General features: G+C 40.7%; 1 protein-coding gene across 4 annotated transcripts in view; it reads left to right on the top strand.

Moving 5' to 3' along the window:
- UBE2K (ubiquitin conjugating enzyme E2 K) overlaps positions 1-13,537 on the top strand; it is a 50,906-nt gene that overhangs the window by 14,448 nt on the left and 22,921 nt on the right. For 3 of the 4 annotated variants that reach the window (XM_075709074.1, XM_075709072.1, XM_075709071.1), the window contains exon 2: positions 13,051-13,144. The exons of the other annotated variant lie outside the window; for it this stretch is intronic. In XM_075709074.1, the coding sequence (XP_075565189.1) occupies positions 13,051-13,144 (94 nt within the window). The remainder of the gene's footprint in view (positions 1-13,050; positions 13,145-13,537) is intronic. 4 annotated transcript variants of the gene reach the window in all.

The raw sequence follows: 13,537 nt of genomic DNA, 5'->3' as shown, positions 1-13,537 counted from the left end.
TTAAATAGGTAGTTTAGTTCAAGCCAAATATGTATTGCTTTTTATTTTTAGCTGAAAGTGAACTGTGAGAAGGTCTTTTTAAGTTTTTGCTATGTTAGGATGTGTTGAAGTACAGGAGACTATTACGAAATAAGGTAGCATATACAAATGGAAGTCATGGTAGCTGTGTTGTATTTGCTCCCTTTCTGGAAGCTCTTAGAGCCTTCATGGTGTTTAGTTAAGCCCTTCTGCTTTGGAATAAAGGTGTCCACGTGCGAAGCTAGTACAGAAAAACTGTTCTGAGCTATTTCTGCAAGTCTTCAAGCTCTGGGTCTGCAAGTGAATTGGCATAATAGATTTAAAATGAGCTGAATCCTGCGATTCCTTTATATGTAGAATTACTAGCAACCTCAGTAGGGTAGACTTATGGAACGGACTACAGAATCTGCATCAAATGGTTTTGTGTGTTTACTGAATGACTAATTCAAAGTATGGTTCAAACTGATTATTAAAGCATACTTTGTCTGCAGGGTTTTTCAGCTTTTTTTGCACCAAAGACAGAACTGTGCATAAAAAGATAAGGAAAATGCATCTTGCATTCCTGCAAAATAGCTTATTTATTTAGGCTTTCCTGAATGGGGTTATCCAGAACAGGAGTCCCTTGCACTGTGCCCATTCTGATACTGAGTATCTCAGTGGCACTCAGGTTAGGTTCGGGCAACTCCTGCCCATGACCAATGCTCCTAGGTACTGTAACTGTCTTGCATAGTTAGACATAGCCTGTGACTGTGTAGGGGCCCTCACACCAGTATGGTAGTGTAAGTATGCTGTTACGTACACAGCTTTCATGGCATAGCTTTACCAGTTTGACCGCACTATCCCTTAGTGAGACAAGCAATGATTGTATAACCGCACTTAGGGCTTATGCCAGCATAGCTGTGTCAGTTACACCTCTGTGTGTCCGTGACTGACGCAGTGATTTTGTCAGAAATAGTTTAGGCAGACACTAGAGTTGAAGTTTCAAAGTTTTAAGTTGTCCTAAGGCAGTACCAAGAAGCAGTGTCACATTCCTCCTGCAGCCTGGTATCCTCTTCCCACTTTTGTGCTCTGTCTCTTACTTGCAATGTTTGTGGTGGATGAAATCAGGGATTTGGGTTAAAAAGCAAGAACTTTCTTAGTAAGATAGTTTTAATTCAGATGTTTGCTGTGGAGTTGTATGAACACTTGCACAAAATCTTGTCCCTTCCTTTATATTAGTTCTGCTGGGACCAGGAGGAAAGTAGGACCTTGGCAGCTGTTAGACTGGCTTAAGTTGCCATGGAAGTACAGTCTCTTATGGTTTTTGGTAGAGCAATGTTTTAACAGCTGAACATAGGTTCATAGCAAGAATAGGTATTTAGATACCTTCAATAAAAAAAAGTTTTACTAAAACTTGGTGATGCTCCAGGTCTAACTCTTGTAAAATGAAGACATTTTTAATACTCAAGATGTTTTATGTTTGGGGGGAGGGGGGAATCCCTCTCAGTATTGTTGTTGTATGCAAACACTTGTAATAATATGGAATTTTAAGGTTGGCACGGGTTTAGTCTCTTGTTAAGACATTTTATTAAAGCATCTTGTCAAGATGCATTTAATAAGTAAAACTGATAAATGTGAGAATTCTAGTCTGAGTCTATTACCAGTACTACAGAATTCACACCATATTCATATTTATAGCTCCCTAGGTATATTAAAATACAAGTTGCATATTAGTATATTGATTAGTAAATGAAAAAAATTAGTATGTGCAAAAAACTAGTATGCAAAAATAATCTCACATTTTTACTGAAACAGGCATAACTCTAGAAAATACATGTGAATACAGTGAGGTGAAATGGAACATGAAATGTGGAAGAACTTCAAGACTGAAATTAATAGTAGGGTCAAAGAACGTGGGAGAGTTTTAAGAAAATGCATTTCTTTGTATTGACATTTTCTTATCTAGGAAAACTGCTCTTTAATGTGCTGTAGACAGACTTGTTTCCTCTCTTCTCCTTGCCCTGCCCCAAATGTTTGATTGTTTCACAGATGAGTGTTGCTTTGTGCTTTGAAGGTCAGTAAGAGTGCTCTCTGAGCATGCAAATGTGATCTGCTGATTTCAACTGCTAGTGCAGCGCGTGTATTTCATAGCCTTGACCGTGGTAATTATGTGACATTTCTGCTTCTCCTCTTAATAGCAACAAGCTCAGGCTCTGGGGATGCACTTGATTCTGGCTTTTAAGCTGGAATGAGTCTGAAGGAATACTTCCAAAGTATTGAACTGTTGCCTCTTGCTTTTGGTAGCTCTTTGTGACTGGGGAAAAAACAAAAAATCAACAGTTTCAGTCCTCTATATTTTTTAAGTTGAATTTGCCATTTTGCTGCAGGACAGCACCCTGCACTTTGCTTCCTAGTAGAGTGACACATCCTGCCTTTTTGCTGTTTTTCCACTTCTTGCAAAAGAGCTAAGTGGATGCAGTGTACTTATCCTGAGCTACTCTGCGGTAGCAAAGGGTTAAGAAGGTAGAGTGTTGGTTTGAAAAAAGTAAGGCCAGGGAAGTGAGAGGAGAGGTTGGTAGTTGACTTCTTAGCAGCCTAAGAGGTAAGCTCTTGTTAGGATCTTCCTTTTCTGGCATACCACTGAAGTGGAGAGAGCTGCATCATTTGGACTAAGCTCAGAGAGTTAATGGTATCATAGCAAAAGCATATAAGAAAATAACGTGGCATTATGGCAAAACAAAATTACTTTGAATATTTATGCACAGATTTGCAAGGGGTTGGTAAATAGGATAAGAATTAACTTGGGGTTTTTTAGGTTATTAATTTAAATAATTGTTTAGTGGAGTAAACTGCTACTGAAAGGTTGGAGTTTTCTGCTCAACGCTTACGTTGACTCAAGAGTGCTCACACCCTTTTGCAAACGTAGTGTTATATGGCTTTCATTATGATAGTCAATCAGATGATCTTTTTCTATCACTCTCCTGAGATATATTCATGCCAGATTTTGGTGTAGAGTAGGACTGTTGTGGTAGAATATAAAATGGGGGGGAGGGTAAGAAGAGACACTAGTAACCTTACAGTACCATAGGTTAATTTTGCTAGCATAGCTTCAGACTAGGGTGAAGTGTTTTTTACTTAATTTGGCTTATTAAACATTGATCCTTATAGTGTCAGTATAAAATGTTTGGATGTTCAAAAGTACCTACTTTACATTTGTAAATTGTAGCTGTATTAAAGAAGTAACTAAATCTTGATCAGATTTTAGGTAGGTTAAAAAGTGTTCATTGCCAATTTACATAACAGAGAAATCAAGCAATAGTTTAAAAACTCTGTCTGAAAGATAAATAAAAAAGTAATTTTTTTGCTAGTGTGATTGGGAAATAATTAGTGATAGAAAACATTTTGTTTTAAATGCATGCCCTCTCTCACAAGCTAGTGGTCTTTGTCTTTGGTTGAGAAAATTCTGGAGAAATTTTTCAAATTTATTCCTTAATCTTTGCTGAAATCTTGGCATGTATATTCCTTAACACTTTTGTCTTTTCTTAAAACTTCCTGAATGTGTATGTTGCTAGTTTTAAAACACTTAAGTTGTTACAGAGTTTTAATACTTAGCTGCTTTTATTGCAACTAGACTTGTTTATCTATACACACCATTTATCATTTATATGTGTGTCTTTTCAGGTTAGGGGTTTTTCTGTTGTTTTGGGGTTTCTTTAATATACGTATGTTTGTAGAGTTTTCTGTGAGTTATTTTCTGTAAAACCAAAATAAATTAACAGAAAATACTAGTACTTTATCCAGTATAGATTATGTTCCCCTTAAGATGGAGGGAAATCATGTTGCAGGATCTATAAAATCTCAAACGCAGACAGTGAATTGCTGTATAGAATAGTGGGATTTTGTGGTGGTTTTTTTTTTTTTTTACACACAGAGTTATTCAGAAGTAACCATTGGGTTTTAAATTCCAAATCTAATTCTGTTTAAAGTAGGGTGTGTGTTTGTGTGTGTGTGGTGTTTTTTTACACCCAAAGATATTTGATATGAATTTTGCATGTGGTATCTGAATATGTAAGGTGAGACAGATACACTTAGAACATCCAAGTAATAATTCATTTTGACACTACTTTATTCTTTTTAAGAATGTGCTGAATTGAAGCTATTAATATTGCTAATAAATATAATTTCTTTTCCTTTTTTGTTCTGACCACAACAGTTTAAAACATAATATATATGCTAATGGATGCATAGTGGAGAATTTGGCCTGTTGCATTTCTTTGGTGTAATTTTTTTTTATGCAGGGATCAAAGGTCTAATGTTAAGCTATGTCATGGGAGGGAGTAAATAGAGCTGGTTGGTTCTAGAATAACCTCACTCAAAAATTTCTTTTTTCTATGCAATCACCATCTGGTATTAAGTTTATAATGTGTTTTGTAGCCATGGCTGACATGGAAGCGTGAGGGATTTTGGTGGATTTTGGGGTTTTTTTTTTTTCCCTTCCACTCGAGAGGGTTCAATGTAGATGTCAAAAACTGCTGGCCATATAACTAAAAAAAAAAAAAAAAACAAACCCAAAACATCCTATTCCTGCATTTTTCATTAAACCTACCAGTATCTATCCATACATTGCCAGCTCTGATAATAGGCGTTTTTATGATTACTTGAGGTTAACTTTTTCTCCGATAGGCTACTTAGCAAAATAACTGCAGAATTTGGAGGCTTTTTGGAAAGTGTAAAAAATTCTGATGCACTTGTAATTCTTAATACTTAAAAAAAGTCACTTCATCTACCTTCAGTCTTCAGGAAATAGACTTCTCTCAAGATTGAACTTGGAATATGTACTACTATTTTTTTTTTTGGTAAATGTAGTAAAGAGTATTTTATATGTGGGAAAGAAATATTTAGAAGAACAGTGCAATTTTTATCATCTTGTCTTAACATGCTCCTGTGATGTTGATATGTTATAGTTTTGTCTTGGCTCTCTTTTTACTTTGTGTCCTGTGAAGGAAAACTTTGATTTTTAAGAGTGGAGGTACCGGGCTAGTGAAGAAGATAATAGGCCATGAATAACACATAAATAAAAGAGTTTTTTAAAGACAGATTGGAGAAGAGAGAAGGAGATGGCATGGAAGGCTCAGGAGAAAGGGCGGATTAATTGCAGAAAGAAGGCAGGCCCCTCTAGTGAGGGACTCCTTGTTAAGGCCTGTAGACTGTGGTGAATAAAAAGAACAGAAGAGCTTGTTATCTGCTGAGAGTAGTATTACAAGGTCCAGAGCTGCTCTCCAAAATGATTTTAGTAGTGGAGAAGACATGTGTGACAAAGCCTTCACAGGGGCAGAACTTGCTCTTCAAAGTTTCTGCTGGAGCGGGTTGTGTGTTCTATACAAGGAAGATACTCAGATATAAAACTAGATGGTATAATTCTGGATTTCTTTTTTTTTTTTAAAGAGGAGGTAGGCAAAGACAAGTCAAAATATTATCAATCAATAGCTACTGTGATAAATGTGATTGAGTGTCCAATCTTTGGGAGATGCTCACAGAATGACTCTTCATGAAGGATTGATTCCTTTGGGTTTCTTTTTAAAGATAAGGCTTTTGTAATGAATGAAAGTGCCTTATATGAATCTTCCCCAACTTTTCTGCCTTACACTTTTAGTTTAATCTGCATGCTTGGGTTTAATCTCCGCAAGGCAGAATAAAATTGGGTAAGCACAACTATAGCAATGCATAAAGAGCCTCAGCAGTTGGGGTGGTCTAAAGACAAAAAATCTTTTGACTAGAGCCCTAGTATGAAGCAGGGGATGCATTTAAAAAGGAAAAAAGGCTATGTGTAATCCAACTAGTATATGAAGAAAAAAGAATGAGGGAATGGGATCATGCATTGTGTAATACGTTGCATTAATACTACTGGTTTTTGTGGTTTGGTTTTTGGGGTTTTTTTTTGTTTGTTTGTTTTGTCAGTCTTGATCAAAATCATTTTTATATGTGATGATGGGAAGTTCTGCTGGTGTAGTGTTGGACTTGTAGATTCCTAGAAAAGGATTTTGGTGTCGGTGGAGTGTTTTCATGTTGCTGAGAAATGCTAGTGGGAATTGTATTGTTACAGAACTTAACTTCTTTGAGATTATGGAAATAAATGCTGGTAGTGATGGCTCATGTTTCAGGAATTAGTAGCCCAGTGATTTAGTCATCAAATTGTTACTGAATCAACAGGAGGTGATGCTATTTTAGACTTGGTATGGAAGTGTAATGAGGTCTTTGTAGAAGAACTGCTTCTGGAAAATCAACTTGTGTTGTGAGATCACAAGTTGATTCATAAGTTCTGTGCTAAGATCATTGGTGTCAGAGGTATGCTTTTGGAGAATTCTGCTGTTGGTAACATTTTAGAGACACCTCAGATGATTACGGTGGATGCCAGGAATTGATTCTGTTAGAGCTGCTAAAATGAAGTAATTTTATCGTATGTGATCCTCATTAAGGGGAAATATTGTAGAAAAACTCTGCAGATTTAATTGGATGAATAATCACTTCAGTACAGTTAAATACTAGTTACTGCTCCAGGGATGAAGGAAAAAGCAAGAATTGGCAAGGTCAAGCTGAGTTGCACCTAGAAAAGTCTATCAGAATAGCATGAAAAAGGTTCTTCAACTATGTAAATAAAAACCACATGGAGGGCATGGTAGAATTTAAGCATGAACCTGAAATTAAATTAATCCTTATACTGAAACAGTGTAATATAGCCTGCCATTTTTCCTTAAGGTTCTGTACAAAGGAAATAAGGGTATGGAGATAGCTACAGCTGTAGCAATAAAAGCAGTCATCTCAAATGGGGGAATCTTGGAAGAAACTGAGCTTAGCAATAGGGGTTTTGTTAGCTTTTTACCAAATTTATGGAGTCAGGAAGGATTTGTTGTGAAAAACAGCTAGTGTGGTACTAATTGAAATTGAATGTGAAGGTGAATATCCAGGCTGCTATAACAGTGTGCAGGGCACTGAAGAAGAGTACAATGCTAAGTAGAAAGTTAAGCAAGCTTCAGCATGGATTAACCATAGATTGTATCACTGAAATTCATCCCTTTTGCTGTTGCTTCAGTCCTCAAGATGGAAAGTTACGGGTTTCCTTGCAAAGAACAAGAACTCCTGCTGTCAACTTGGAGCTTACCAGGTGAAGTTGATGGCTTATGAGTTGACAGAGGGAGAGCAGGAGAACCTGAATAGACCTTAGAATGACTGCATTACCTGAGCAGGTAGTTTTGGTGACTCGTTAACTGTATTGGATATTTAAACCAATGCTGTGTGAACTAAGAGGTAACACACAGGGGTAGTACCTCTGAGAAAGCACCATGCAGTCACTGAAGAGGACAAAAACTTCCATAGGAAGCCTTGCTTGGGACTCCTGATCTGAGCCTTGTGTCATGCTGCCACAGAAGGCGGCAAATTTGATCTTAGGTTATGCTGGTTGTGATGTATTTTCAGCGAGTGCAACAGACTGTTCATGGTGCTGATTCTGAGACTTAATCTAAATTTGTTTATGTAGGGCTAGTTAGGAGATCATGGGATGTAGAGTGGAGAAATTAAAAAAAAAAAAAATCCGTATGGCAAGATTAAAATTTCGGCTTGTTTAGAGCAAAATTAAGGCTGAAAAAGGAAATGGGTATAAATACCATATACTTTGTGAGGGGAATAGATACTAGAAATACAAAGAAACTTGTTGAAGCTGGGAAACAGTGCTGTCACAGGTGGGCGTAAATAGATTATAACTTTACCTAAATTGTAGTTTAGAAAGCTTTTAACAATTGTGAGGTTGTGGAATGAGCTGCCAGTTGGAATAGTGAGAGTAAAAAAAGGGGGGTTGGAAAGCTTGGAAGAGGAATGTGTTGCCTGTGATTGAGTTTGGATTCAGAGAGGGAGTTTCTTACAGTGCCTGGCTGTTGGGGAGGGCTGTCTTGCTGGGAAAGTCTGTCCTTCTGCTGCTCAGTATTATGGAGACAAAGCTTTGAAACAAAACTTTCAGTTGCTTTCTGGTCAGGCAAGTTGCATGAACAGTAGCAGGAAAGAAAATAAATCATAGAATCATAGAATTGTTTAGGTTGGAAAAGACCTTTAAGATCATCCAGTCCAACATTTAACCTACACTACCAAGTCCACAGTAAACCGATCAAGGGTAGACTAGACTAAACCACGTCCCAAAGTGCCACATCTACCCTCTTTTTGAACACTTCCAGGGATGGGGACTCCACCACCTCTCTGGGCAGCCTGTACCAATGCTTGACCACCCTTTCCATAAAGAAATTTTTCCTAATTTCCAACCTAAACCTCCCCTGGCGCAGCTTGAGCCCATTTCCTCTCGTCCTACCACTAACTACATGGGAGAAGAGACCAACACCTGCCTCACTACAACCTCCTTTCAGGTAGTTGTAGAGAGCAAAAAGGTCTCCCCTCAGCCTCCTCTTCTCTAAGCTAAACAACCCCAGTTCCCTCAGCCACTCCTCATAAGGCCTGTGCTCCAGACCCTTCACCAGCCTTGTTGCCCTTCTCTGAACACGCTCCAGCACCTCAATGTCTTTCTTGTATTGAGGGGCCCAAAACTGGACACAGTATTCCAGGTGCAGCCTCACCAGCACCGAGTACAGGGGGACAATCCCCTCCCTGCTCCTGCTGGCCACACTATTCCTGACACAAGCCAGGATGCTGTTGGCCTTCTTGGCCACCTGGGCACACTGCTGGCTCATGTTCAGCTGGCTGTCTACCAACACCCCAAGATCCTTTTTGGCCAGGCAGCTTTCCAGCCACTCTTCCCCAAGCCTGTAGTGTTGCATGGGGTTGTTGTGACCCAAGTGCAGGACCTGGCACTTGGCCTTGTTAAACCTCATACAGTTGGCCTCGGCCCATCGATCCAGCCTGTCCAGGTCCCTCTGCAGGGCCATCCTACCCTCCAGCAGATCGATGCTCCCACCTAGTTTGGTGTCATCTGCAAACTTACTGAGGGTGCACTCAATCCCCTCATCCAGATCATTGATAAAGATATTAAACAATGCTGGCCCCAAAACAGAGCCCTGGGGAACACCGCTCGTGACCGGTTGCCAACTGGACTTAACTCCATTCACCACAACTCTCTGGGCTTGGCCATCCAGCCCGTTTTTTACCCAGTGAAGAGTACGCCCGTCCAAGCCATGAGCTGCCAGCTTCCCAAGGAGAATATTATGGGAGACTGTGTCAAAAGCTTTGCTAAAGTCCAGGTAAATGACATCCACAGCCTTTCCATCATCTACCAGGCGGGTCACCAGGTCATAAAAGGAGATCAGGTTGGTCAAGCAGGACCTGCCTTTCATGAACCCATGCTGGCTGGTCCTGATCCCCTGGCTGACCTGCACTTGCCTGTTGAGTTCACTCAATATGAACCTCTCCATAATCTTTCCTGGCACTGAGGTCAGGCTGACAGGCCTGTAGTTTCCCGGGTCCTCCTTCCAGCCCTTCTTGTAGATGGGCGTCACATTGGCAAGCCTCCAGTCATCAGGGACCTCCCCTGTTAACCAGGACTGCTGATAGATATAGAAAGTGGCTTGGTGAGCTCCTCCACCAGCTCCCTCAGTGCTCTCGGTTGGATCCCATCTGGCCCCATAGACTTGTGAGTGTCCAGGTGGCACAGCAGGTCATTAACTGCTTCCTCCTGGACTATGAGGGCTCCATTCTGGTCCCCATCCCTATCCTCTAGCTCAAGGGCCTGAATACCCTGGGGATGACTGGTCTGGCTGTTTAACACAGAGGCAAAGAAGGTGTTAAGTACCTCAGCCTTTTCCTTGTCCTTGGTGACAATGTTCCCCCCACATGCAGCAAAGGATGGAGATCCTCCTTGGCTCTTCTTTTATTGCTGATGTACTTATAAAAGCATTTTTTATTACCTTTTACAGCATTGGCCAGATTGAGTTCTAGCTGGGCTTTTGCCTTTCTAATTTCCTCCCTGCAGGACCTAACAAGGTCCCTGTACTCCTCCTGAGCTGCCCACCCCTTCTTCCAAAGGTGGTAGACTCTCCTTTTTTCCCTGAGTCCCAGCAAAAGCTCCCTATTCAGCCAGGCCGGTCGATTTCCCCGCCGGTTGGTCTTACGGCACGCAGGGACAGCCCGCTCCTGCGCCCTTAAGACTTCCTTCTTGAAGAGGGCCCAGCCTTCCTGGACCCCTTTGCCTTTCAGGACTGCCTCCCAAGGGACTTTCCCAACCAGGGTCCTGAAGAGGCCAAAGTCTGCCCTCCGGAAGTCCATAGTAACAGTTTTGTTGCCCCTCCGCTTGGCATCACCCAGAATCGAGAACTTTATCATATCGTGGTCGCTAAGCCCAAGACGGCCTCCGACCTCGACGTCTCCCACAAGCCCTTCTCTGTTAGTAAACAGCAGGTCAAGCGAGGCACCTCCCCTGGTAGGCTCGCTTACCAGCTGTGTCAGAAAGTTATCCCCCACACGCTCTAGGAACTTCTCAGACTGCTGCCCCTCTGCTGTATGGTATTTCCAGCAGATGTCCGGCAAGTTGAAGTCCCCCACGAGAACAAGGGCTAGCGATTGCGAGACTTCTGCCAGCCGCTTATAGAACGCCTCATCTACCTGTACATCCTGGTTGGGTGGTCTATAGCAGACTCCCAACAGGACATCCGCCTTGCTGGCCTTTCCCCTCATCCTTACCCGTAAGCACTCGACCTTGTCATCACCACTGTCGAGCTCTATACAGTCAAAACACTCCCTAACATACAGAGCCACCCCACTGCCTCTCCTTCCTTGGCTATCCCTTCTGAAGAGCTTATAGCCATTCAGCGCAGCACTCCAGTCATGAGAGTCGTCCCACCACATTTCTGTGATGGCGACTATGTCATAGCCATGTCATAGCTTCCAGCTCCTCCTGTTTGTTGCCCATGCTACGTGCATTGGTGTACATGCACTTGAGCTGGGCTATCGATTTCGCCCCCAATGTTGCCATGCCGCCCCTGGGCTCCTCACTAGCAGGCCCATTTATATCCCCTTCCCCCTTCAAACCTAGTTTAAAGCCCTCTCAATGAGTCCCGCCAACTCATGGGCGAGAATCCTTTTCCCCTTTGGAGACAGCCGATCTCCATCAGCTGCCAGCAGGCCTGGTGCCATGTGAACCTCCCCGTGATCGAAAAACCCAAAACTCCACTGATGGCACCAGCCTCTGAGCCACCTGTTAATCAGGTGAGTTTTCCCATTCCTTTCAGCACTCTTAGTTGCCACTGACGGGATTGAGGAAAACACTACCTGCGCTCCCGATCCTGCGACCAATCGCCCCAGTGCCCTGAAGTCCCTCTTCATTGCTTTAGGACTTCCCTCTGTAATCTCATCACTGCCAACCTGTACAACCAGCAATGGGTAATAATCGGAGGGCCTCATGAGGTCGGGGAGTTTCCTAGTAATGTCCCTAACCCGGGCACCAGGGAGGCAGCAGGCTTCCCTGTGGGATGGGTCCGGGCGGCAGATTGGGCCCTCAGTTCCCTGCAGGAGGGAATCACCCACCACAATTACCCTCCTCCAGAATCATTACATTTAGTATTTAACAGGCTTTTGATTTTGGAGGTGCATGGTGCATTCTTAATTTATAGCATGGTTGTATCTTTGTTTTTTGAAGGGCAGTACTTGGCCTCAACTATGCAGTTGCAGGTGCTGCCTTATTTGTGTGGGTTGAAGGGTTTTCGCCGAAGTTTTAAAGACAAATGTGTGTAACTATAGATGTAAAAAGTTCCTAAATCACTACTGGATTAATTTAGTGAAATTTTTAATTAGGGTCTTCTACATGGTGAAACTTTTACTTAAATGTTGATTTTTCTTTGTATCTGTGAGCATCTCTGGTCATAAGAGCACCCTTTTTGTTGCGGGGGACTGAATCTGTAGAACATGTACAGGAAGGAATAGAGGTAATCTCCCAGCTGTTGTTCAGTGAATTCTGCATCCTTAATGGTTCACATTGTTGGTAGATCCAACAACCAGTTGACGGCCACCATCAGTTTTATCTGACTTAACTCTTCTCTCATAGCTGTCAGCAACCAGGTTTACTCTCAGGGAGAAGAGAAGCGTAGCCACACAGGGATTTTTGGCGTAGAACTAGTTGGAACAATTTTAAAGGATCTGGGAAGATAATATGAGTTCTTGGGGGGGGGGGCGGGGGGGGGGATTCAGGAAATCTGTATTGCAGTCAGTGAGCATGGTATACAGAAGTAGCAGAATGGACAAATCTGTAATTACTTACCTCTAAAAACTTCATGGTATATCTTTCCAAAAGGAGATTCTGCGTTGTATCCCCCCAAAAAAGTTACTGGCTGGAAGACTTGTATGAGTTTCACTAACACTGCTCTCTGGACTTGGAAAGCAGATTCAATGGAATGAGTAGCTCTGGCTAAACACTTCTGAGAATCAGTTTCTGGAAAACATATGGTTTTTTTCAGTATCAAAATACAGTGTTTTTATTTTGTAGGCAAGTTGATATGGGGTGTGAAAATGTTGAGGAGGTGACAATGAAATTCAAGTGTATAAATAAATTGTTCCTTATGCCTAAATATTAAAGATAAACATGATCTTAAGCAAGACTACAGTATTCTGAGGACTCCATTTGGGGAACTCTTTCTGTATTCCAGTGAAAGTGACAATCATGTCTATTATTAATTAAATTGCTCTAAACAAGAAAAAAACAATGTGTGACTCGGTCAATTTAATTTTATAGTTTAAGATATGTAGAATTAACAGCTGATTTGAAAGATCACGGTCTTTTTAAAATGTAATCGACAATGTAACTTCAGATATTATATTGCTGGGTTGCTTTGCTTATTTTATTGATAGTGTAAACAGTATTATTGAAGTTTCTAAAGCTTCACAAATAATCTGTTTTTAATGAAGTAAAATTCCAACTGGAAGATAGCTATTCACTTTACTATATTTTAATTTTTTTTAATATATATTTTTAAAAACTACTATTCTAAAAATTTAAAATACCATATTTTGGGGGAAATCTGTATGTCAAATGCTTACTTATGATTCTTTGTTTCTCTGTTTATTTTTAAGACGAGCAAAAATCAAATTAAAGTAGATCTTGTAGATGAGAATTTTACAGAATTAAGAGGAGAAATAGCAGGACCTCCGGACACACCATATGAAGGCAAGTAATGTTTTTGTGTATGCAATCCTTGTACACTTCAAATCATGTGTCTTGAGATGCTTTCTTTGTAAAATTAAATTACAGCATAAAAATGTAGAGCTACGTGTTTTAAAGTAGTCTGATTTTTTTTTAAATACAAATTTCAAGTTTGAAAAATATTACAGTTGAACTTCTGTGTTGCCTGAAGACAGATCTGTTCTACAGTAGGACAGACTATCCCATATCAAAGGTTAATTTACAAGTATAAGGTGTACAGTGTAATTGGTATAATTGTGACTTTGAGTTGTTTGTTTACTGTCTTGACATTTTAAGCTCCTTAGCCATGAAGCATCAAGAAACTGAGCTTCAGAATCTAATGTAACTGTACATGTATTTCTGTGATCTAATGTGGTG

Source organism: Pelecanus crispus, chromosome 4 (genome assembly GCF_030463565.1).
Source record: "Pelecanus crispus isolate bPelCri1 chromosome 4, bPelCri1.pri, whole genome shotgun sequence".
In the NCBI taxonomy this organism is placed as follows: Eukaryota; Metazoa; Chordata; class Aves; order Pelecaniformes; family Pelecanidae; genus Pelecanus; species Pelecanus crispus.
This window is presented reverse-complemented; position numbering and strand designations above follow the sequence as displayed.